Below are 24,378 nucleotides of genomic sequence, written 5' to 3'. Positions count from 1 at the left end.
GGCGGGGGCGTGCGCGTGCGCGGCGGGGGCGGGGGCGGGGCGTGCGCGTGCGCGGCGGGGGCGGGGGCGGGGGCGTGGGCGTGGCCAGCGCTAGCCAGGTGGTCGGGGTGTCCTCGCGTTCCCGGCGGAGCTCCCCCCGCGCTGTGGGGACCTGGTGCTGTGCCGCCCGCGCCTGCCCGCCGCTCCCGGAGTGCTGGCTCCGCCCGCGGCTGGCCTGGCCTGAGCTGGCGACACGGCCCCTCCCAGAGCCTCCTGGGGGCCGTCTCCGCCGGCGGTGTCCCCTGGAAAGCCGGCGCCGGGGGCCTGCAGTCCGCGCCGCAGGTGTGCTGCTTCCTCGCGGGGTCCTGGGCCTCCTCGCGGGGTCCTGGGCCTCCTCCTCCTTGGGCTCGCTCTCTCGCGCTCTCTCGCTTTCCGCCCTCTCCGCCGCGGTCGTGCGGTGGTCGGTCAGAGCCTCGTGTCTTCCAGGTGCACCCGTGTTGTCGCAAGTGCTGGGGCTTCTCTTGTTTTGGGCTGAGTAATGTCGCGTTGTGATCCACACGTCTGTCGTTACCCACTCTCCTGCGGAGGGACGTCCACCTCGTTTGCAGGTCTGCCTGCTGTGAGCCATGCTCATGCCCGGGGTGCAGGTGTCTCGCCGACGCGGGGCTTCTTGTGACCCTGGGAACGCACAGGCCGGGACTGTGCGGCTCCGCTGTTTCACTGCTGTAAATGCGGTTTCCTTATGGGTTTGTTTTCTCTTTTTCTTAAAGATTTTATTTATTTGACGGAGATAGCGGGAGAGCGAGCAGGAGCAGGGGGAGGGGCAGAGGGAGAAGGAGGGGCAGACTCCCCGCTGGGTCGGGAGCCTCCTGTGGGACTTGATTCCAAGACCCTGAGATCATGACCTGAGCCCCCCGGGTCTCCCTCCTTATGATTCTTCATAACATCTCGTTTCCTCCAGCTGTAAGAGTGCAGTGTAGGAGACATAAGACATCTGTGTTAACGGACTGCTGACCTGACGTTACGGTAAGGCTTCTGGTGAGCGGCAACGTTTTCAGGACCCAAAGTTATAAGGAGATTTTCAGCTGAGCATGGGAGTGCTGCTGCTTCTAACACCCGTGTTATTCAAAGGTCAACTGTATTCCCACAAGTGTAATTTTGTGGGGATCCTCTGTATTTTTTTCCATGGTGGCTGCACCAGTTTACAACCCCTCCGACCGTGCTCGGCGATTGCCTTTCCTCTGCCCATGCGAGCACTTACTGTCCCACCTTTTTGACAAAGGCCGTTCTAACAAGCAGGTATAGGGTAATAAGTCACTGTGGTTTCAATATGCGTTTCCCTAACGACTAGTGACATAAAACATGTTTCCATGTACCTGTTGGCCCTTCATATATATTCAGAGAAATGTCTGTTCAGTCCCTTGCCCTTGTTTTAATTGGGCTGTTTCCTTGCTGTTGACCTGTAGGAGTTCTGTATGTGTCTTGGATATGAACCTCTTATCAGGCATATGGTTTGCATTTTTTTCTCCATACCGTATTTTCTCCATCCTTTCACTTTCTTGATAGTTTCTTTCCTTAGTAGGATGTAGGCCCACTTGTTTATTTTTTATCTTGTTGCTTATGCTTTCAGTGTTACAACCAAAAATAATCACAAAGACCATATCAAGGAGCTTTGTTCCTATGTTTTCCTCTAGGAGTTTCATGACCTCAGGTCTTGCATTTAAGTCATTAATGAATTTTGAGTTAATTTTTGTGAGTGGTGTGAGATCAGGATCCAGTTTCATTCTTTTCCCCGTGAATATCCAGTTATCCCAGCACCATTTACTGAAAAGACTGTCTTTTCTCCATTAAGTGTTCTTTGAAGAGGAAGAAGAATGACTCCTCTTACACGTCAATGACAACTGCACCTTCTAAACCTAAGCAAGAAGAGCCCACCACACCTGCAGATCCGACTAGATAGGACCTCCCTTGTCTCTATGGAATTCCCTGGAAAGAAATAAGTGAAAGCCTGAGTCTATGTATGGGACTCACTCATTCAGTTTACTACCTACACAATACTTAACAATCACTTAAAATACACCAGGAACCGTGCTGGGTTTGGGGATATAAAAGGCAGGCATGACTCCTGTGTCCATGAATCTTACAGTCTGGAGGGGAGAATACATGGGGCATGTTTGCATTTACAAGAACTTTAGGAACACAGAATAGGGCCGTAATCTATGCTTATCAGTGATATTAAAAAGATGATGGCTTCTGGAGTCATGGATACCATTTTCTTCACCGTCTTTGATGAGTACCTGCTGCCACCACCACACCTCTGTGGTCTAATGGAGCATTCCAATGACCCAGTGGGGGCATGCTGGTTGTATCCTCGCCTGTGAGCAGTATGTAAGGACTTACGTGGTTTTATTCTTTTCTGCTGCTCACACATGAGCAAAACATTAGTTTCCATTAAGAAGGGACCTACAATAGAGAAACAAAAGATGACAGTCTGTGGTTCTTTCTGTGTAGAGTTTAATGAGAATAATGAGAAGGAAGGGGAGGCAGGAAGGGTTTTCCTTGTAGTTTCAAATCCAAAGACGCTCAGTGACTTTAGGTAAGACACAACTTCCTTTATCCTTCAATTTATCCTACTGTTACATAGAATGATACAGAAAAAAAAAACCAACTACATAGGGCAGTAAGCAGAAGGACTGAGACTGAGCCATAACTCTGCCATTTACTCAACCTCTTGGTTACACACGCATCCCTTAGCTTTTGAAGGTAATAGAATGAAGTGATGAAAAAGATATTTTAAAATAGTTGCATCTGAATCAAGGCAGCCAAAAATGGTCCCCCAAATTGTGTTGATTTATATATTCTGTACACAGTTTTTCTTAACACCTTTTAAAATAGAGCACTTGCACTTGCCAGAAAAAGAAGCAACACAAAAATGATTTGTGGAATGCCACATACAGTTTTGGTCCTAGATCTACATAAATACTCTCCTTTCTATATGTTATTGATTTTCAAAACAACCTTGCAGGTCAACATTTTATAAAATATTTCCATACACATAAAGCAGAAAGCTTTAAAGATGACAGTAGAAATGAGATGCTAGGACATGACTTTCTTTCAAAAAAGCCAACGACTCATGTTTGGGAAAGGCTCAGCAGTGCAGAACCATAACTCGTGCCATGGGCCCCTTAAATCCTAAAGCAGGATGCTAGGGCACGTCCACTGCAACCCGGCTGTGGCTCTGGCTCTCTCTGGGACCCCAACAAGAAGGAGCCACTGTCTGGGACACTGCTTGCCATTATGATAGGGGGGAACAGAAAACATGATGGATCCCATGCTGGCTGTTAAAGTTTCTGCCCTGAAGTGACATATACCACTTCTGTTTAAGTCCTGTAGCTACCTGAATCTTGCAGAGAGAGACACCAAATAAAAGTAAATGCAACCTACAACAGCATGGTGTTGGAATGAAATTTTATTCAGGATCCAAGGAAGAATGAGTTTACACAGTTTTGAAAGGGCCGTAGAGAAAAGCAAAAGATTGATTTTTGCTTATTCCTCACCATGCAGATTGTTGTTTTTTTTTTTTTAATATCACAATGATATCTCTCAACATACATGTTCTAGTATTTTGCCACTCCCTGTCAAGAAATGGAATCTACTTGGGGTGCCTGGGTAGCTCAGTGGTTGAGTATCTGCCTTCAGCTTAGGTCATGATCCCAGGGTCCTGGGGTGGAGTCCCACATGCTCCCTGCTTAGTGGGGAGCCTGCTTCTACCTCTTCCTCTGCCCCCAGCTCATGCTTTCTCTTTTGCTCTCTATCTCAAATAAATGTGTAAAATATTTTTAAAAATGGAGTCTACTTAATATAATCATTATTGGCTCATTAGCTGCGAGAAATGTACTATACTAGTGCTTGATGTTGATAATAGTGGAACTGAGCGTGGGATATATGAGAACTTTCCATATTGTCACTGCCATTTTACTGTAAATCAGAAACTCTTCTAAAATAAAGTTTATTTTTAAAGAATCAAGGTGAGCAGAAATAAGATAAAAATTTAAAAAGTAGTAGAGTGCAGGCAGAAAGAGAATAATAACTCAAGAGAGCCATCGAGGTTGATGCCTTTAGGAAGGTCAGAATATATAGAATTCTGGATGTGGGATCACAGGTTGAAGACATTGTAGGCAAAAACAGCATTTCCAGTTTGAAACCCAACCAGGAAAATTAAGAGTCAGTGCTCAGGGGGTGCTGGGCTGGCAAAGTCGGTAGAGAGTGGACTCTTGATCTCAGGGCTGTGAGTCTAGGCCCCATGCTGGGTGTTGAGATTACTTAAAAATAAAAGAGTAAGTGCTCAGGAGGGAAATAATATTAAACTGGACACCTGAGTGGCCCTCTGGTATATGAATGTATCTCCCAGATGAAGACAAGTAGTTCACAGAATTAAAATCACTGGCAGAGAGTGCGCTGTTTTTAATGCTTGCTGCAGAAAAGCGCTGTCTTTTTGGATGCATATTAGAGTAGACCAAAACCGAGTGCAAGAAGCTTGGGTTTAGTTCGGTATGTTCTCATGAGCATTTTTACAATCTTCAGTATGGATGAATATTGTGCCTCTTCCAACTTAGTACTGGGAAGATGGCATAGCGGAGATGATTTCTTAGAATGAGAATCACCAATAGACTAATGGATTTGCATTTTAAAATTCTGAAGCTGTAGAGAAGCCATCCGATCATGCAGTGACTCATGCAGTGACTCAGTTTCCCATCTGGATAATAAAACAACAGGATCTGCCTTATTGAGACATCACAGCACTGTTCTGTGGAAAAACTGAGAAAGTAAATATAAAGGTGCTAACAAAACTGCCAAAAGGTACATAATTGTGTATCCTTAGGGTGCACCCAACAAAAATCAAGTTCCACTAATCTAGAAAGGAGGCTTCCTTCAGGTGCTCCACAGAATCAGAGCAAGGAGGGACAGGAGGCCTGTAAAGGGAGCAAGATGCCCTGGTTCCCATTCCCACCCCAATTCTGGTAATGGGGCTTTCCTTTTCATATACTACACACTGTACTGAGGTCAACAGCCCTGTCTTTGGTCTCAGAGATCTTAGCCGTGTTCTCAGCCATCAAAAATAGACTTGTCTCCATCGTGTCATTTGATTGGAACTCAGCAAACTATTGGGCACAGGTAGGCATCATCTCTTGGGAGAATGCATAGGTGCTAGGTGGGTAGTTCCCAAAGGCCTTCACTATCCAGCACTGGAAAGATAAGTTCACATGAGTCTGCAGCAGAGGCAGTGATTCCTGCAAAGACAGTGGATGCTCTGCGTGTGGTCTCAGACGTATTCAGCAGCCACAGTGCTCCAGTCTCGGGCAGTGACCAACGACCATGCTGCTGCTTCTTGATGCTGAGTCTGCTCCTGTCCGTGTGTTGTTCATAGATCTACCCCCTCTCATCTGGTCTCATGAAACCCCTCTTCCAGGTCTGAGCCTTATCCATCTCTGGAATCTCTTTCTTGGTCTGGAGAACTTTCAACTGTATATGTAATCTGTGGGGCCCAGAGCAGAATGAAAATGCAGCGTCCCTTGTTCAAAACTCCCTGAATGCTGGTAAGAGCCAACCACAAACCTGCCCAAGTACGAAGCTGTGTGCAGGCCCAGGGGGGCATCACTCAGTGCTGTGTGCTCATTATGACTCATCTTCTATCCCAGAGACACAGCAAGATCTTCCCATTGTCTTGGGCAGTCAGGAATTGCCATTGCAGTCTCCTGCATCAGGCTTTACTCTTTATCTCTCAGTCAGATTCAAAAACCTTTGGAGAGACTTGTATCATCTGGGGGATAGTGAAGCCACGAGATGGAAAAGGACTTGATGCCTGAACCAGCAGGTGGAAGACTGCCTGCCACATACCACGATCAATGGTCACATGAAGGATAAACACAATTCTGTAATGTTAAGCCATTGCAAGTTCCGGTTCATTTGTAACAGTTGCCATAACTTGACTGTGTTGTCAGGCGGGGCAGTGTATGGTAACATTACCACGGCAAAATCTCATTATCTTATAAAAAACTTATTTCTTGTTTATGATACACCATCAGGAACAAAGTGCTCATCATAGCCAGCTTCTCAGGGAGCTTGGCTGATAAAACTCCTGTCTTGACTTACGCTTCTGTGATCACAACACGTTGGGAAAGAACCATGGTAAATTATACACTGGTTTGTAAGGTGTCTGTGCATATGTGATATATCACTTCTTACATTTTAAAAAGTATCTCAGGTCAAATGGTCATACCTAAATTTAAAGAGAGCAAAGAACTGCAGTCTTACTATGTACCACAAAAGGGAAATCCAGACATATTTGGCAAATGAGAGCAATGACTACCATGTGAATGTAGATGTTGGTGTTTGGAAGAAGGATGCTGCCATACACAAATCCAAAATATGTTGTGCAGGACAGGTAGTCAGGCCGCAGGCAGCAAGGATGCGGATCAGCAGGCTGGTAGCTGGAGGGCTCCAGGGTACCTTGGCAACATTCCTAGTAAGTCTGCCCCCAGTGAGAAGTAGAGGGTGGACCTGGTGAGACCTGAACTCTACAGGAAATAGATGGAGCAGAATTGTATGTGTTGGATACAGTTATCTACCTTTAGCAAGATATAGCAAAGAGGGGAGCTCAGGTGAAAACTGGTTGGCTTTTTGGAAGACGTAGAAAGGGAGTAATGAATAATTCTACACATCATGGTCCCTCTAAAGTTAGAAAAGCTGACTGCTCATAGACCCTAGGAAATAAGAGATAAGACTGGAAAAAGTTTTAAGTGAAAAAGCACTAAAAATTCTCTCAGCTCAACAACAAAAATAAAAAGTGACACAATCTTTCTGCAAAGATCAGAGTAAGTAAGGGTTTTAACCTTGCCATCCCAATTTATTGTTGCAGAGAGCATCCAGAGAGCCATCCTTCGTTGAGAGAGGGGCATGCAGATGAGGAAGCCAAGGGATAAATCATTTTTGAGAATTATATGTAGGAAAGAACCATATGGGAGCAGGAAGAACATATATCAGAAAGCCTCAGTTCTTAAAGTAACTGTTAAAGAAACCATGTGCCGGGATTAAAAAAAGACTTTGAGCCTTAAATCAAGCTAGCTCCCAGTGTCCTCAGCAGGCAGCCCGGTAACCCATCTTCCTGGTCTCCAGGCTGCTGGACTGTAAGCAGCCGCCTTGGAACCCGACGGCAAGGACTGCCCCACATGGAGGTCTTAGATGCCCTTCCCTTCTCCGCAAATGTGTGTTCATGGACTTCACAGCCCTGTTCCTGGCGAGAACACGAGACACAGTATGGGAATACCTTCCATTAGCTCTAGGGCATATGTTCCTCTGTGGTGTACAATTTCACATTTTGTATTGTTAGAATATCTTCAGTGGCCAAAGGTGTCAGGGTGACATGTGAGAAGCTTGGTCTCATTTCCTTTAAATCTGTTCTGAGCAATCCTCTTGAGTGAATGGATGCTACCAATTTGCTGATGCTCTAGCCTTATAGCAACAGGCTGTGATGTCAGAGGGTTATTTTATTGTAGAAGTTATCCAAAGAAAGTTGAGAGGCTGTAACGCAGAGAGCTCTGGCTTAGTTGCATGTTATCCAACACTCACTTCACATAAATATAAATGGAAATAGAAAAGATTCATACTAACAGTTTGTGTGAACATTTTTATTAATAGTTGCCATGGTGCGGAGAAGCTTTCCTTTCAGCACTTTATATCAGTGGTTATGTGTTTTTTAAAATAATATTACAGGGCATTCACTTACAAGTCTAAGCAAGACGATCTCCTGCGAATAAAGGTAAAACGAGGTCAGGCACATGATAGAGAAAGCAGCACTGAAGCATTTAAATGAATCATCATCATTCTAGAGGAAGATATTACCTATTACTTAGATGTTTTGAATTTTTTTTTTATAGTAGGAACCTTAAAGCACATAGGATTCTGTGCTGAGCTTGGAGCCAGACACGGGGTTCAATTTCGAGACCCTGAGATCAAGACCTGAGCAGAAACCAGGTGTTGACGCTTAACAGACTGAGCTACCCAGGAGCCTGGGAATTATAATTATCTTTATAAAAACATGTCACTCATGTTAATAAGTCATGGACTTATTGTTAAATAGGTGAATAAACATGTTTTAAGTCTCAATTTTCATGACTATGACAGTAAATATTGATAGAAATAATGCACAAAAAATCTTTTTGGAATCCTCAATAATTTTTTAAAGTATAAAGAAGTATAAAGTATATAAATGAGATATGCCAATATAGATCAAAATCAGGAAAACTTGGCTCAGAAAGGTTTTGTCTCATGTTGTACAGCTCATATTTTCTGTTTGCATGCCACTTGCTAGCCAACTACTAAAACATCCTACATTAAGTTAAAAAAACAAAACAAACAACACCTTACTACTGATATCAATTACACTATTGGTTAGAGTGGCTTAATTTACTGGAAAACCAGACCCACAGACATATGCTGTAACATGGCTCAAACATAAAAAAGGGTATTTCTTGCTTATTTAACAGTTGCTGACTTTATTCCACACTAAATCAGGAGACCTGCGTCCTACTCATTGATGGTTCTGTCATTTCTGGTTGCTTTGTATCCAGCTGGCAAAAGATTAAGGTACACTCACTTCTATAAACTCTCGCACACGTGACCTCTATTTCCATCTTACTTGTGAGAAGTAGTTAATGGCTACACATGGAGAGTAGCTGCTTCTTAGCTGTGGAAGGAGAGAATGGATATTGGTGGATAGCTGTCTGTCTACCACTGTGATATGGTGCCAAGAGATTAGCTTGGAACTGAATTTGGAGATCAACCGTGGTCTGATGACTAATCATCTCTGTGGTTTTTTTTTTTTATAACAAGTCCAATTTTTATTCCGACTGTTGTCACAACGTGATTACAGTCACAGAGACTCTTCCCAGCTTAGAGCTGGGACTCTTAGAAGCTATTTCATACTCTGTTGCAAGGGTAGAAAACCGCAACATGAGAGGGAATTAAGTCCTGAATTATTGGCTTCATCACATCCACCTTCTCCACCCCAAAATGGCACAAAAGAAACAGCTATCACGCCCTGCAGACTACTTTTGGTGTAAAAGAGGTGATGGAGTGGGTGGAAACAGGTCATGAAAATCTGTCGAAAAAAAAATCTTTTTTTTTAAAATTTTTATTTATTTGTGATAGTCACAGAGAGAGAGAGAGAATGAGGCAGAGACACAGGCAGAGGGAGAAGCAGGCTCCATGCACCGGGAGCCCGACGTGGGATTCGATCCCGGGTCTCCAGGATCCCGCCCTGGGCCAAAGGCAGGCGCCAAACCGCTGCGCCACCCAGGGATCCCAAAAAAATCTCTTTCAATGAGTTTGTACACACCATCAATGAGCCTCCTCTGCATTCGGGTAGAAAACCAAAGTTCAATTCTCAAGAAGTCATCATTTCATTCATTGACTCAATATCAATTAACAAAGTGCCTACAAATTATCAGCTTCCACTTGCAGTCATTTCTAGATAAAAAAGAAACCTGAACTCTCTAGGGGGGCCACCAAGGTCCCCCCAAGTCTACAGCTGAAAGGACTTTTCATGGAATTGGGTTTCTTCTGTACCTCTGAAAGGGTAACACTTTAAAGCTCAATCATCTTTAACCTGGAGGTCTAACATGATATTTAGCAATACTTGCATCCCAGACATACAACATTAAAAGGTACACTAATTTCTGAAGGTAGCTATGCTCAAAATACTTTAAAATTAAATGATTGTACAGTATCTATTTATGCCTGAAATTCCAGTCCTAGACCAAGCTTGTGGCCACCAGCATTGACAGTCTTGCCATCCAGCAGAGCCGATAACATCAGTTTGATACCTGGCTTTTGGTCTGAGTGTATCCTAAACCTATCAGGCTGGAGTTGTTCACTTTAGCCGAGAAGCAGGCGTCAGGGTCAATCTGATACTTGGCCACTATTCCAAAGCGAGTATTACTATTTCCTGCTGTCCAGGCCAGATTGACAGTGGTCTCTAACTTCTTGTTCACCTTCTGATAAATAGAGCCACCAAACTCTGTCCCGTCGTTTACGTTAGTATGGAGCTGGAATTCGTCGGTCTTGTAGCCAACCACAAAGTTGCTCTGGGTCACTCGGGACTTTGCAGTCTCAAAATTCACCTGGTAGCCAGCCAGCCAGCCCTCATAGCCCAGCACCAAAGCACCCCGGATGGAAGGACCAGCAATGTCAAAATCCATGTCACAGCCCAGGTTGATGTGCTCCCGCTTATACCCTGTCTTGATTTTAGCATTTTTTCCCCCTGTGTTTGGTGAGAAGGATGAATCAAAGGTCAGCTTCAGTCCACGTGCAAGCTGATCTTCCACAGTGATCTCTGTGCCTAGAGTGTTGTCAGTGTCCCGTTTCTCTGTGAACGTCAGACCATATTCAGTCCATCTGTACTTGGTTTCCAGACTGCCCGTCACTTTGGTGGTCTCAGTGTTGGCTGAACCCCAACTTGTAAATTCCAGTCCATTCTCAGATTTTGTTTTCAAGTCAAGTTTTATTAAGCCAAATCCATAACCCTTAGTGAAGACGTCCCTGGCAGATTTGCCAAGATCAGCATAGGTGGGAGGCACAGGCATCTTCTCCTCCCGGGGGTGGCGGGCTCAGCGGCACCTACCGCGGAGGCTGCTGCGCGAGGAACCGAGCGCACCATCTCTGTGGTTTTGTGTATGAGATTTCCTTCTGAAGCCTCATGACTACAGAGCCCTCATATGTCTTCTTTCCATGCTAGGTCTAATTCTAGGTACACAGCTGGGATTCACAAAATTCCAATCCTTGTGGGGTTTATGTGTCAACTAGAGTTTCCATGTTTCCTGACTTCTTGTTTAAACTATATTCAAATACTCCAATGTCCTATCCTGTGGCAGTCCAAAGCCCGTTGAAGATTCCTACAAGTTCACGGGAGGCATTCATGTGATCTCATCTGCTTCCCAGACTCATGTTCCTACCTGTGTTGCCTTTCTATTTACCACGCTGCTGTGGATGACAGTTTCACTCATTTCCACCAGAACTCACCTAGACCAAGCATTTGGGCATTTGGTGAATTCAAGACTGTGCGAGGGGTCATAATGCTTACTGTAGAGCAAGAATCTCCGTCCATATTTAGCTGCCTTTGCTTTCAAAATCCTTTTGGATTCAAAATCCTTTTGGATTCAAAATCCTTTTGGTCTCCCCTGTCCTCTTGGGTTCTTGTTTGGATTTTTTTCCATCCAGTGGCCAGCATCCCGATTCATGGACTCCTCTCTCCCACCTGGTGGATTACTTCATGAGAATTTGAATTTTATAAGTCGCAGCAGTAGTGCTTTAGTTCCCACTCCGAAATCTTAGTCAAGAGGCAAAGCAGATTAAAAAGATCTTCTTTCCAATTATAAAGAATATAGTCTTATGAGGAAGGTGCATTACTTACGAGTGATTTGCATTACTGAATGCAAATTAAAAAAAAAAAAAATCTATGTTTAAGCTCCTTGGAAGGAAGGCTCACAGCAGAGACCAGAGGTGCCTGGCCGACTACAGAACCTTTCTTGGGCAGGGCCTGCATTAATGGGCAGAGGGCAGCATGCAGCACAAGTTTTAGCAGCTGAGTTTTGAATCCAGAATATTAAAGGAGCGGCAGTTCACAGGGATGACACGGGGAGGAGAAGGACACGGCCCGACGTCATTCCTGTACTTCTTCGGTATGCGGTTGTGCTCGCTGTAACATAACCGGTATCACGGGCCATTTCACAAAGGTGTTCAGGTGATCCCGGAGAAGCACCGACCTCCAGTAACCGGTAGCAACCGAAGAGCAGGGTGGGAAGGGAAGCGCCGCAGAGGGGAGCGCGGGAGGAGCGAGCGCAGGAGCGCGGGGCTGAACGCCCGACCCTCCGCTCCGCCCCGGCCGCCCCGCGGCCCCGGGGCCCCGCCCCCCGAGCCGTGCGTGCGCGTGTCCGAGCGCCGACGTCCACAGCGTGCGCGGCCACGCCGACGTCGGCTCCGTCGCCATAGCGACTGGCCCTGGCAACCCCGAAGCCGGGAGGCTGCGGAGCGCGGACTGAGGGCTGCGGGCGGAGGTCGCGGCGGCTCCATGGCGGGCGGCAGCGGGGACGTCCGGAAGGTGTTCATCTTCACCACCGCCCAGAACTACTTCGGGCTGGTGTCGGAGCCCTGGGACCAGCCGCTCACGTACAGCTGCCCTGAGGTCAACAACTTCCTGGACGACGGCAACCAGATGCTGCTCCGGGTGCAACGCGCCGACGCCGGCGTCTCCTTCTCCAACGCGGTACGGCCCCCGCGGGGACCTCCAGCCTGGGCTGGACCGCACAGCTCCCCCCCCCCTCCCCGCTTGGGCTCCCCCCGGGGCAGGACTCCCTGGCCCCTCAGTCAGGCTCCCCTCCCTCGGGGCGGGACCAAGCGGCAGTTTACGTGGAGTGTGGCCCAGGCAAGCAGGGACGGGAAGGCTGCGGATTGCTGAAAATGTCTCTTGCGTTGGGTACTGAAGATGGAAGCTGTAGCCCTTCCAAGTTAGTGCTGTTATGTACTGTCATATACCACACTACAGACTCTTGTCGTGTTGGAAATGCTTCGTTGTGTTCTAGGCTCTGTAGATGTCTGACAGCATGATTTAATAAGCTAATAAATACTGGGTCTGGTACCGTATGAGGTGCTTGGGATAAAAGCCATGAACAGGTCAGAATTTGTCATCAAGGAGGAACATTCGAGTGCACAAAGATAGGCTAACACATGCACACAGATACATAAATGCAACAATTTGGGGGCATTGATAAGTGCTGTTAAGAGCGAAATAGAGAAATAGTATTGATGGGGATGGGGTGGGGAACTGCATTAAAATGGAGGGGGAAGGACTTCCTGTTTGTATTAGTGAGCTTTGGAGTAGGATTGGGATGATGTGTTGCAGGCAAACCTAATATTTGAAGGAAGAGTCTTTTAAGCAAAAGTACCCAGGCCCTGAGCCAGGTCTCACCTGGGTTTCAAAGGGCCAGGTAAAAACAATCTAGTGATTGCAGAAGTTTCCCTGGATGGCTGGAAACTGTGGAAGGTGACAGCATGGGCTGCTCATTTAGAACCTGGGACACCATTGAAATAGTTGAAATAGAACATCCATTGGTAATCTTAAGAGAGATGCAATCTGGCTTATGCTTTAGGAAAGAGGTTGGCAAACATTTTCTGTAATGGGCAGATAATATTTTAGGCTTTGTAGGCCATAAGGTCTCTGTAGAAGCTACAGCTCCGTGGTTGTAGTATGGAAGCAGTCCTAGATGATGTGCAAATGAATATTACTATGTTCTAAGGAAACTTTATATATAGACACTGATAATTGAATTTCATATAATTTTTGTCATGAAAAAAAAATTTTTTTTTAAAGGATTTTAGGTGGTCTCTACACCCAACGTGGGGCTCGAACCCACAATGCCCAGATCAAGAGTAGCAAGCTCTCCTAACTGAGCCAGCCAGGGGCTCCTGTTTTCATTTTTTTAAAAAACCTATTTTAGCTTGTGGGCTGTGCAGCTGGTTGTGGTAGGCTGATGCCTGATGGATCCCAGGAGGTGCTAGAGTTATTTTGCAACCTCAAAGGAGAACAGCTTTGTACTTTGAATTAAAAGCTACCAAAATTTTGTCAGTTGAGGGAAAATAGTATTTGCCATTGATAGAGAACCTGGCAGGAGATGTAGCTGGGACTGCTAGTTTTGTTTCCCTTTTCTCAAGAATGAGGAACAGCTGTAGCCAACTGAGCTTTGCGTTAGCTCTGACTTTGCTTAGGACAAAGCTCGCCATCCTGACTGATGCCAGGGAGCCTTAGCCAGTAACTGTGGTTACTCTTCTCAGTATAATGATGAAATGTATATTTTCTGAATTTTCTTTCTTTAGGTGGGAGGAAGAGAGTACAAGGGTATGTACTATTTAATGACTAAAGGGTGAATTTTTCAAATCTGTATATCTATAGCTTGTTATTCTTGCTTGTAATTGGAATAAAATGGTCATACTAGAGATAGAATTTTAATGTGTGCGAATGGGAGTTTGAGAAATGCAGCAATACCAAGTAAATGCCAGTTTCTCCTTTGTGCCTAAAAATGTAATGATTAGGGTAAGAGGAAAGTAGCATGGAATCTCACTCGTCTATAAAGTGTTTTCATGCATAGCAGTCAACTTGTTTGAAAGCTTTTTTAACACATATACTTATCTTCCTGGAAAAAGAAATGAGAACAACTGTGAAAATGTATATATAATGCAAAAACTTCTTTCCGGTAATACACTTTTCAGCTGATGAACTAATTGCTATGAACTGACCTATTTTAAACATGGTTGCTTTAGTGAATTCCAGTTTAGCTCATCTAGTTCCAACTTTAATCTAGTTATACAACTTAAATGAAAAAGTTTGATGCTCAGATACTTTAAGGAAAATTTTTTGATTCAGATAAAGATAAATTGAGAAGACAGACAACTTAAAGATTATTTTGGTAGCTTTGCGTTTACATATGACTTTAAAAGCACATTTTAAAACTCTGGTTTCAGGTAAGAGGGTAATTAATATCCTTGATACAGACTTTCTGGAACAGAGTGGAGACATATGCTACTAATCAGTGTGTTCCTGGGGCCCACAACTTAGTAGCATTATTGAATCTGGTGGGAGTGGAGTAGTTAGCAGTATCTGCCCACGATATTTATATAGTGCTTTCTGTTTATAAACCACTTGTCACAGTAGCTTTAGGATACAATCACATATAGGTGGGGATATATTTTAAAATCCAGATACTCCTAAAGAGCAGAGATAGATTGGTTGTAATATACTGTAATTATTTTAAAGTAAATATTTTTACCAAGGGATAAACATTACAGTGATAGAACAGTTTTCAGGAAACATTTCAAATACTTTTATAAAGGTAACATTAAAAATCATTTGTTTATCACTTAGATTGATTTTGCTGACACAAAAGATAAAGTGCTGGTGTTTTTCAAGCTGCGACCTGAAGTAATTACTGATAAGAATCTACATAGTAACATTCTTGTCTCATCTATGTTAGAATCACCTATAAATTCTCTTTACCAAGCAGTAAGGCAAGTATTTGCACCAGTGTTGTTAAAGGTAAGTGACTTAAAGTACCTGTATGGTCATTTGTTTTAAGCTAGGTATTTGTATAAATGTCTTTGTAAACATAAAGATATTTATTGTATTTGCTGTTAATATCATTAGTATTTTAGTTTTTAAAATATTATAAAGATTTATAGAAATTTTAAAGTTAGCTTTGTTGCCGAATAGAGAAATGGGAGAAAGATAAAAATGCAATCTGCATCAGCTCTTATGTTGCTATACAGTAAATGATTTTATAAAATTTTAACTGTTGAAAGGCCTTTTTTTTCTTCCTATGAGACAGAGGGCAGTGGCAGGCTTTGAGAGAGACAGGTGTATTTGGACTTATTTCTCTCAAGAGTATTTTAAGGAAGCCCATTTGATTGGAAAACTTTTTAAAAGATTTTATTTATTTGAGAGAGGAGGAGAGAGAGCATAAACAGGGGGAGTAGCAGAGGCGGAAGCAGACCCCCCCACTGAGCAGGGAGCCTATGGTAGGGCTTCATCCTAGGACCCTAGGATTATGACCTGAGCCAAAGGCAGACGCTTCACTGACTGAGCCACCCAAGCGCCCCAATTGGAAAACTTTTGATCAATGTTTGCTCTTATCTGTTTTTATTTAGGATCAGGAATGGAGCAGAAACTTTGATCCCAAACTTCAGAATCTTTTGAGTGAACTGGAAACTGGGTTGGGTATAGTTCTACGAAGATCAGACACTAACTCATCAAAACTGAAATTTAAGGAAGATGACACACGAGGTATAAAACCATAGCTTAAAGTCAAAACGATTTCTTATTAGTACATTAGTAAATTAATATATTTTTTCACAGATTTATTTCCACACTTTTGGATCTTCTCTGAGCTTGAACTTCTTTTAAATGAATAGATTTACATGGATTTTGAGAAGAGGAGAATATAATCTTTAACAATGTGCAATGTGTGGACATAGAAAATATAATTGCCTCTTATTTGCAGTAGTTATGTTCTGTAAACTGCCTGTGAATGCTGAATTAGTAAATACTGAGCCCTTGCTTTTAGAGAAAAAACCAGGTTAGGTTCCAGTGAGCCTCTGGCCATAACATTTTTGTCGGCCACTCAACATGTCACCTTATTTTATATGTTTCTGTTTAAAGACACTTTATTTAATATACATTGTTGATTAATTAACATAGGCCTCATGGCCTGCAGCGCTGTAACTCATGCCTGAATGGAACTTCCCTAACTCCAGTATTTTCTCTGTAAGTCACATCATAGTGTTTTGTCCTTGCAACATTGGACTTCACTATGCTTGGGGGCCATTTTAAACAGAGAAATGACCAATAAAAAGTACAAAAAATGAGAAAAACATCCAACTGAGTAGTTTACACAAAGGATATTTGTTCATAGTAGAAGATAGGAAACAAGGTAGTGTCGCTTTGTTCAGCCTTAGCTGGGGACGTATATATGTGGCAACTCAAATGTTTCATTGCTCTGTGCATGTCTGTGAAGGACCACAAAAGCATTGCAAGCATTGATTTTAGATTACAAATAAATGTTAGGAAATGGATGAATTCATAAATCGAGCATCCATGAATAATGAAGATTGATCCTGATTGTCTACTTTGCAAAGATAATTGAATTTTTAAAAAATGCATCTTATTTGAAGCTAATTATTTTATTGTAGATGTAAATATTATTCATATGAACAATTAATATGAAATGCATGACCTACACTAATCATTATTTTATAATGCTGGTTACAGTTTTATACTTGAATAGTAAATCAAATGCTTTCTGAATACCATAGACTCAGGAAGAATAGTGCACTTTTCCAGCATGTGACTAAGCAAATATATTTCCCAGTTCATTGGGAAATATAAAAGCAAATTGAGAAGTAAAATTACTTTAATTTGCTTTTACTTTAATATTAAATTGTGGGCATTTATTTATTTAAATATTTTATTTATTCATGAGAGACACAGAGAGGCAGAGAGACATAGGCAGAGGGAGAAACAGGCTCCTGTGGAAGCCTAATGTGGGACTCGATCCTAGGACTCTGGGATTACGCCCTGAGCCAAAGGCAAATGCTCAACCACTGAGTCACCCAGGTGCCCCCAAATAGTGGGCATTTTTTTTTTTTTAATTTTTTTTTATTTATTTATGATAGTCACACAGAGAGAGAGAGAGAGGCAGAGACACAGGCAGAGGGAGAAGCAGGCTCCATGCACCGGAAGCCTAACGTGGGATTCGATCCCGGGTCTCCAGGATCGCGCCCTGGGCCAAAGGCAGGCGCCAAACCGCTGCGCCACCCAGGGATCCCATAGTGGGCATTTATTGATTCACTTGTAATCATTTCTGATTTGGATGTTATTCACTAATATGACTGGTAATGGAAAGCCTTGTGTAGGAGAAGCAAGAAATTATAGACTGATGGTGTAGATATGGATGATTTACAAAAACATAGTGGGAAACCTACTGAGCCACAAACTTGGGAAGTATTAATTTGGTACTGTTAATTGTTCTGACTTTTCATTTTGAACTGATACTTCTTTTTTTTTTCCTTCTTACCTTTTCAGGTATTCTTACACCAAGTGATGAGTTCCAGTTTTGGGTAGAACAAGCTCATCGTGGAAATAAACAGATTAGTAAAGAAAGAGCCAATTATTTTAAAGAATTATTTGAAACAATTGCAAGAGTATGTGATTCTTATATAGTTATATGTCAGGCTTTTGATAATAAAATTACGTTAGGATTCAGTTTTCACTAGATTTGCCTTCGTTTTAAAATTATTACTTTTTGGTTGTAAACAAAATATATCCTTTTTATGTAGCAGGGTTTCCTTAAAGTGTGCATTTAACATGCGTACTACAACTTTCAAGAAAGATTTCAAGAAAGAAACTTTCAAGAAAGATTCTAATCTCTAGTAAATATTTTTCTCAAAAACATAATTACTTTTCTGCCCATAGATAGGGAAAAGCAAAAGGCTAATGTACTAACAGGTTTTTTTCAATGTGAGAGTAACAGTTCTTTAGAAGGGATGTTCAGTTTATTCAAATGAGCATTTCGAAATAATCTGAAATATGAAAAGTCTTAGTTTTATGCTTGATTGATTTTTCTTTGAAATATTCCTAGAGATTAAATAAGTGACCATTTTAAGTATGGTTACAAAATGGTCTATTCTTTTCAAAATAAATAGTAATTTTATATTTGTTCCTAATATTTCTTTTTCTTTTCTTTTTTTTTTTTTTTTTAAAGATTTTATTTATTTATTCATAGAGACGCACACAGAGAGAGAGGCAGAGACACAGGCAGAGGGAGAAGCAGGCTCCATGCGGAGAGTCTGACGTGGGACTCGATCCAGGGTCTCCAGGATCACGCCCTGGGCTGCAGGCGGCGCTAAACCGCTGCACCATGGGGGCTGCCCTGTTCCTAATATTTCAATATCATTTTAATGAAGTTTGAGATGGTTTTACACTTCTTTTTGTCGTAATGATGGAATGTAAAATAACAAAGCTTGAACTTTGATGGTGTTACTGGTAATATGCAGTGCAGTCCACAAGTTGACAACATTTGTGAACTACAGTGGGTAATGTCTGAATGGCATTAGGACTGCCTCCTTTCAGTAGCTGCAAGAAGTGAATCCAGACTTTAAGAAAAATAGGCCAAGGGAAAAATAAATCAATAGACTTTGCAATTCCTATTTTTTCTTCTGGCTTTCCTGAAATTTGTAAAGGAACTTGTAGGGTATTTGCGTAAAGATGTAACTCATCATCTGGTAGAAGGAAGAGGAGAAAGTGATATGGCGGGTTTTAGAACTGTAGCAGCCGAAAAATCTGGGAGCATGGTGACTGTGTTGCTGAAGATATGGTTATCATTATGTCTAAAAATGAATGCCTTTTGGTTTTAGGAATTTTATAACTTGGACAGTCTGTCCTTACCAGAAGTGGTTGACTTGGTGGAGACTACTCGGGATGTTGTAGATGATGTATGGAGACAAACGGAGCATGATCACTATCCCGAGTCACGGATGTTACATCTCTTAGATATCATAGGTACTGGTAAAGAAGAGAGCTTGTAAAACTTTGGAATCTGTCTTACTTTTGTTCTCTTGTTTTTCCTTCAAGCCCTTACTAAAAATGCTCCTCAGTGTAAGAATTGTTGCTCAGAGTATTGCTTAGAGCAAATTGTACAGGATTATTTAAATAGAAGTTTGTATATAGTTGGCTAATTTAAATCTTAGTCTCAAATTCTTTGACCATTAATGCAAGTTTACATAGATTTTTAGTCCCTATACATATACTAATTTAAACTTTATTTTGTAATGATTTCAAAAGTCTTTAATATGTATTGGTTTATTTGTTAGTATTTATTTATTATTTTATTATTTTTTTAAGATTTATTTATTTATGATAGAGAGAGAGAGAGAGAGAGGGGCAGAGGCACAGGGAGAGGGAGAAACAGGCTCCATGCCGGGAGCCTGATGCGGAACTCGATCCCGGGACTCCGGGATTGCGCCCTGGGCCAAAGGCAGGCGCTAAACCACTGAGCCACCCAGAGATCCCTATTTGTTAGTATTTAAATTGCATATACTTTTTGACCTAGAAAATACCATTCTTTTTATTATTCTCAGGAAATATTTGACAAGTACATAAGGTATATGTGTATTTATTTCAGCATCAGTTGTAGGGGTAGGAAACATAGCAGTTGAGAATGGGTTACATAATGCTACATCTATACACTAGGCACTGCAGCCTTTTGAAAAAAATTGTACATACTTCTACACTTGAAAGATGCACATGATATATTGAAAGATCCAAAAATACAGAGGAATGTGTGTGTGCATGTGTGTTTTGAAAAATATTTGTTTTTGCATCTAAGGATGTGCATATGGTATTTTATAGATCCTTAGTGTGCTAATTTATACATTAAGTTTTGTCATAAGCATGTATTCTATAATTAGTAAAAATTTTTTTTCATTAAAAATTAATTTTTCATTACAAATTTTGCTTTCTGTTTTATTAGGTGGTTCATTTGGAAGATTTGTACAGAAAAAGTTGGGAACTTTGAATTTTTGGGGAGATCCTTATTATCTCGTGAAAGACAACCTGAAAGCTGGTATTTCAATTTGTGAACAGTGGGTGATTGTCTGTAATCACCTCACAGGTCAGGTGTGGCAGCGCTATGTTCCTCATCCATGGAAAAATGAGAAATACGTCCCCGAAACACTTGAGAAACTTGGCAAACGCCTTGAAGAGGTACCATTTGATCATTTGGGTCTTTGACGTGAAGTGTGAAGTAGGTCCTCACTTGTTTGTGAACATATTTTATGGTTAGTAAGCAGTGCACCCCTGAGAGATTGTTTTTGGGAGAGAAAAAGAATTAAAGTTCATGTGAGATAATTTAGGGCAGTCATGTGACGTACCCAGTGGGGAACAAGTAAGTACTGGTTCCCCCCTGCTTGCTTTCTCTTTGGCGTGTGGCTATTCACCCTGGAAGTTGTGAACTTCTGTTTTGTTCTTGTGAAAAAGATAAGCAGCCCACCTGTCCAGGTATGGACCCTCTCTGACATTTTCTTGGCTATCTTGAAATTGTTATGAAGCGGGGACAGCTTTTAGGGAGTACTCAGTGGAGATATTTGGAAGAGCTGTTTGATTTATGTAGGTTACACGTTTCAGGATAGAACTTAAATTTTTAGCTTTGAGGGACAGGCAAAATGAGGATTGCAATGATTACAAAGATGACTTTGACACTTTGTGCTTATAGTTCTTTGGGGTTTTTTTTAAAACCTTTTTCATTAAAAAAATTTTTAAAACCCTCACTGAAGTGAAACAGTATAACAAACATCAGTGTATCTGTCACTCGATTACAGCAGCCATTGGCATGACTCACTTCTGGTTCTGTCTTCGTCTCCCCTGCCTTCCCTCTTCTGGGAGTAGTTTTAAAGCCAAGCCAAGAAATTATATACTTATACCCTTAAAGCTTAACCACAGAACCACTGTCACACTCAACACCGACAGTACTTTGATAGTGTCATCCTGTATGGTGTAAGGTGTTCTAGAGTTGGTCTGCTCGAATTGCGTGCTTCCTGGGTGCTCTGTAATTCCTGTGCGTTACTGCTGGGGGCTGGCCTGTTGGTTTCCTGCGGCCAGTGCATTCACTGCTCTCTGCTCTCTCTCTGATGCTTGTTCTTCGGCGTGGTCTTAGTGATTTATCAGCCATTGATGATGGTGGGAATTGGGACTTAGTGATATTCCGGTTCTGTTTTTCTCTTTGCATTTCTTCGTGATTATGGAAGAACTTCTTGTCATCCGTGTCTTAGCTACCCTGAAATAACGTTTGTACAGGAATGGCAGCACACATCATTCCTGTTTCCTTTTATTTATTACTTTTTAGAACAACGAACAATCAGTTAGTGTCTTAGTAAGTTCCCTAGGCAGTTAATGGAATGTTTTTTGCTAGTATCATTACAAAGTTATGAGTTTTTATATTTAATGAGTTTCAATCTATTGTAGTTGTTACTGTCATCAGACTGTTCGTCTTTGAGCAGTGAGTGGCCATGTACGTTGGCTCTTGGGTTAGTTTTGTATGCATCCGGTATTTCTTCGATAACTTCCTTACTTTTAACCACCCCCCCCCCCCCCCCCGCCCAAAGGTACCAGTCCATCTTGGACATTTTCCTAGAATTAGCCCTTTCTCTCAAGAGCCTGGTTTTTCCAGTGGAAAATGGCATTTAGCAACAATAATCTGGTTGGGGAAAGTGCTAAATGTCATTTACTATTAATGTTTTTAAGCCTTCTCAGTAGACAGGTTGTTATATTGGTATTTTTGTTCTCTGAGAGAAAAATCAGTAGTTGATACTCCTCTTTCTAACTCAAATAGAAGTTCATAGTGTTTTTTAAGGTTTTTGATTACCTTTTAATTGTTGTTGGAAGTATTATTTAATTATTTGAATGTCTGAATGCCACACATTTATTTAAACTGTATAAAATTTTTTTAAAAGTAGGCTGTACACTCAGCATGGGGCTTGAACTCACGACCCTGAGATGCCACTGTTGGTGGAAGTTTTAAATACAAAATCCAATAATTTGTTTTCCACCTGTTTGTAAATTATACATAATAGAGTGTAACATTTCATTGTTAGAAGTGCCGTTTAACACAGAATGAAAATCAAGGGTTTTTATTATATTGAGGACTCTAAAATGTTACTTGGATGAATGTTAAACATAGCTTAACCATGTTTAGATTTTGTGTATTTTCACCAGGTTTGAGCACATTAATTTATCAATTAATGTGATGATGTGATACTATCTTTGAATGCCACTTTGACTATTGATGAATAGTAATTCTCAATATGACAGTTTGTTGCATTCATTTCAGAGAAGTAGTTTAAAGAAACTCTTGCCCAGTACATTGAGATTCTAGGCCTATTTTTGAAGATTTATCACTTTAAATAAATTTGTTGTTCTAATATTCTATGTTTTAGGTCTTGGCTGTTAGAACAATTCATGAGAAGCTTCTTTATTTTTTACCTGCCAGTGAAGAGAAAATCATATGCTTGACTCGAGTATTTGAACCTTTTACTGGCCTGAATCCTGTGCAGTATAATCCGTATACCGAGGTCGGATACATGTTTTTGCCTATATAATTTCCTGTTTGTGTTGTTCTCAAAGACAGATATTGAAAATGTTAAAAGTCTAATAATATTGTTAATTTGTTTAGCCTTTATGGAAAGCTGCAGTGTCTCAATATGAAAAAATTATTGCACCTGCAGAGCAAAAAATAGCAGCAAAATTGAAAAATTATATTTCAGAAATTCAAGATAGTCCACAGCAGGTAAAATATTGAAATATTTTACTTTTAATATATCCCTTAAGCTATTTTTGGAAATATTTATTTACCAAGTTGATCGACTTAGGATGAACATGTACTTATTTTATGTTAGCTTCTTCAAGCATTTCTGAAATACAAAGAGTTGGTGAAGCGTCCAACTATAAGTAAAGAATTGATGTTAGAAAGAGAAGCTTTACTGGCAAGACTTGTGGACTCCGTTAAAGGTAAAAGTTTATTGGATATTATAGTGTTTGCTTGAGAAAATATTTTGTAGGTTCTTTTTCTTGTATACCAGTTGGAATTAAGCCTATTTTATATATGCTGACGATTAATGTAATATTTTTGTTATAAATTACAGATTTTTAAAATTAACTAGTTATTTTTTTCCCTGTCTCATTTGATGCATGGTAAGGTCCCTAAGAGTAAAGGACCAAGTCTTAAGATTTTTCTAAATATAACCTTTCACTTAGTACTTGGTGCATGGAAGGCACTTAGGAAATCTTTGCTGAATATGTGTAATAATTTATTTGTTTTAAATTTTACAGATTTTCGGTTAGACTTTGAGAATCGATGCCGAGGAGTTCCTGGTGAAGCATCTGGGCCGCTTTCTGGCAAAAACCTTTCGGAAGTTGTTAATAATATAGTTTGGGTTCACCAGTTGGAACTGAAGGTATCAGGTTTAAGAGATGTTGAAGATGTTAATTGTAAAATGTGCTAAGTTAATATGGAAGGCATTCTAGAGCCTCTAGTGAAAACATGAAAAAAATTCCCTGTTTTCCTTGGCATATCTAATTTTCATGTGAAATGTAGAATTCTGAAAAAATGTACAGAGGAGGCTTGAGGGTTCAAGTGGTCTGCTCATCTTCTATGTAGAAATCACTAGCACATCATTTATCATTCAGATGCAGTCAGTCATTCTAGGTAAAGGGCCTTTTGAAAAAATATCTAAGAGGATATCATCTTATACGTGTTTTCAAAGGATTTTTTTTAATCCTTTGAGATTATCATTGCAAAACCTTGGTAGTTGCAAAGCCTATCTGCAAGTATATGTATGTAGGTAACTCTAGGTTGAAAGGAAATTAAAGGAAAGGTGAAATGTAATTATGACATTGCCTAGGGTAGTATTAGCAATTTATGGATTTAACAGCTATTATTTTAATATTTTGGTATTCTCAAACTTGATCTAAGATTCTTGTGTACTCACTAGTTAACATGTGGTACAGTGTCTTCCATTGGCTTATGTAATGGATATTAATTGGTTATGGTTTGTGATTAAGAGCAAGCAGACAGTATTATCAAGGCTAGTATGTTTGAGAGTTATTCAAGGTTGTATTTTTGTTCTGTTATCTGGAATATTCTACCCAATCTTGTCATCTTTCCAAAGTGCTCTCATGTTCTTTGTACAGTTGTGGAAGAGAGGCATTTCTTCCCTCTAATTGCCATTCAGATTGGCAGATAC

General features: G+C 41.2%; 2 protein-coding genes and 1 long non-coding RNA gene across 8 annotated transcripts in view; 2 read left to right on the top strand and 1 right to left on the bottom strand.

Moving 5' to 3' along the window:
• Positions 1 to 770: 770 nt before the first annotated feature.
• LOC119871828 lies at positions 771 to 2,669 on the top strand. The gene is made up of 2 exons (XR_005359404.1): positions 771 to 1,005; positions 1,832 to 2,669. It is a non-coding gene; the product is annotated as an uncharacterized LOC119871828 (long non-coding RNA).
• Positions 2,670 to 9,233: 6,564 nt separating this feature from the next.
• LOC102152873 (voltage-dependent anion-selective channel protein 1-like) lies at positions 9,234 to 11,938 on the bottom strand. Its single transcript, XM_038536346.1, is given in 2 exon segments — positions 9,234 to 9,872; positions 9,875 to 11,938. Coding segments are annotated over 2 exon segments (849 nt in total). The 5' UTR covers positions 10,623 to 11,938; the 3' UTR covers positions 9,234 to 9,771.
• A 90-nt stretch (positions 11,939 to 12,028) lies between these two features.
• DYNC2H1 (dynein cytoplasmic 2 heavy chain 1) overlaps positions 12,029 to 24,378 on the top strand; it is a 339,419-nt gene continuing 327,069 nt past the window's right edge. For 2 of the 6 annotated variants that reach the window (XR_005359403.1, XM_038536342.1), the window contains exons 1-10: positions 12,033 to 12,301; positions 14,954 to 15,124; positions 15,733 to 15,868; positions 17,666 to 17,784; positions 18,997 to 19,141; positions 20,112 to 20,344; positions 22,573 to 22,707; positions 22,809 to 22,922; positions 23,032 to 23,143; positions 23,465 to 23,589. Coding sequence is in view for 5 of the 6 variants with exons in the window: in XM_038536342.1 (XP_038392270.1) it covers positions 12,107 to 12,301; positions 14,954 to 15,124; positions 15,733 to 15,868; positions 17,666 to 17,784; positions 18,997 to 19,141; positions 20,112 to 20,344; positions 22,573 to 22,707; positions 22,809 to 22,922; positions 23,032 to 23,143; positions 23,465 to 23,589 (1,485 nt within the window). In the remaining variant the exon portion in view is untranslated. Of the gene's footprint in view, positions 12,302 to 14,953; positions 15,125 to 15,732; positions 15,869 to 17,665; positions 17,785 to 18,996; positions 19,142 to 20,111; positions 20,345 to 22,572; positions 22,708 to 22,808; positions 22,923 to 23,031; positions 23,144 to 23,464; positions 23,590 to 24,378 lie in introns of all 6 variants that reach the window. The other 4 variants (XM_038536343.1, XM_038536344.1, XM_038536345.1 and 1 more) reach the window with 3 other exon arrangements.

Source organism: Canis lupus, chromosome 5 (assembly GCF_011100685.1).
Source record: "Canis lupus familiaris isolate Mischka breed German Shepherd chromosome 5, alternate assembly UU_Cfam_GSD_1.0, whole genome shotgun sequence".
In the NCBI taxonomy this organism is placed as follows: domain Eukaryota; kingdom Metazoa; phylum Chordata; class Mammalia; order Carnivora; family Canidae; genus Canis; species Canis lupus.
Note: the sequence above shows the minus strand (reverse complement) of the source record. Positions and strands in the feature narration are given on the sequence as shown.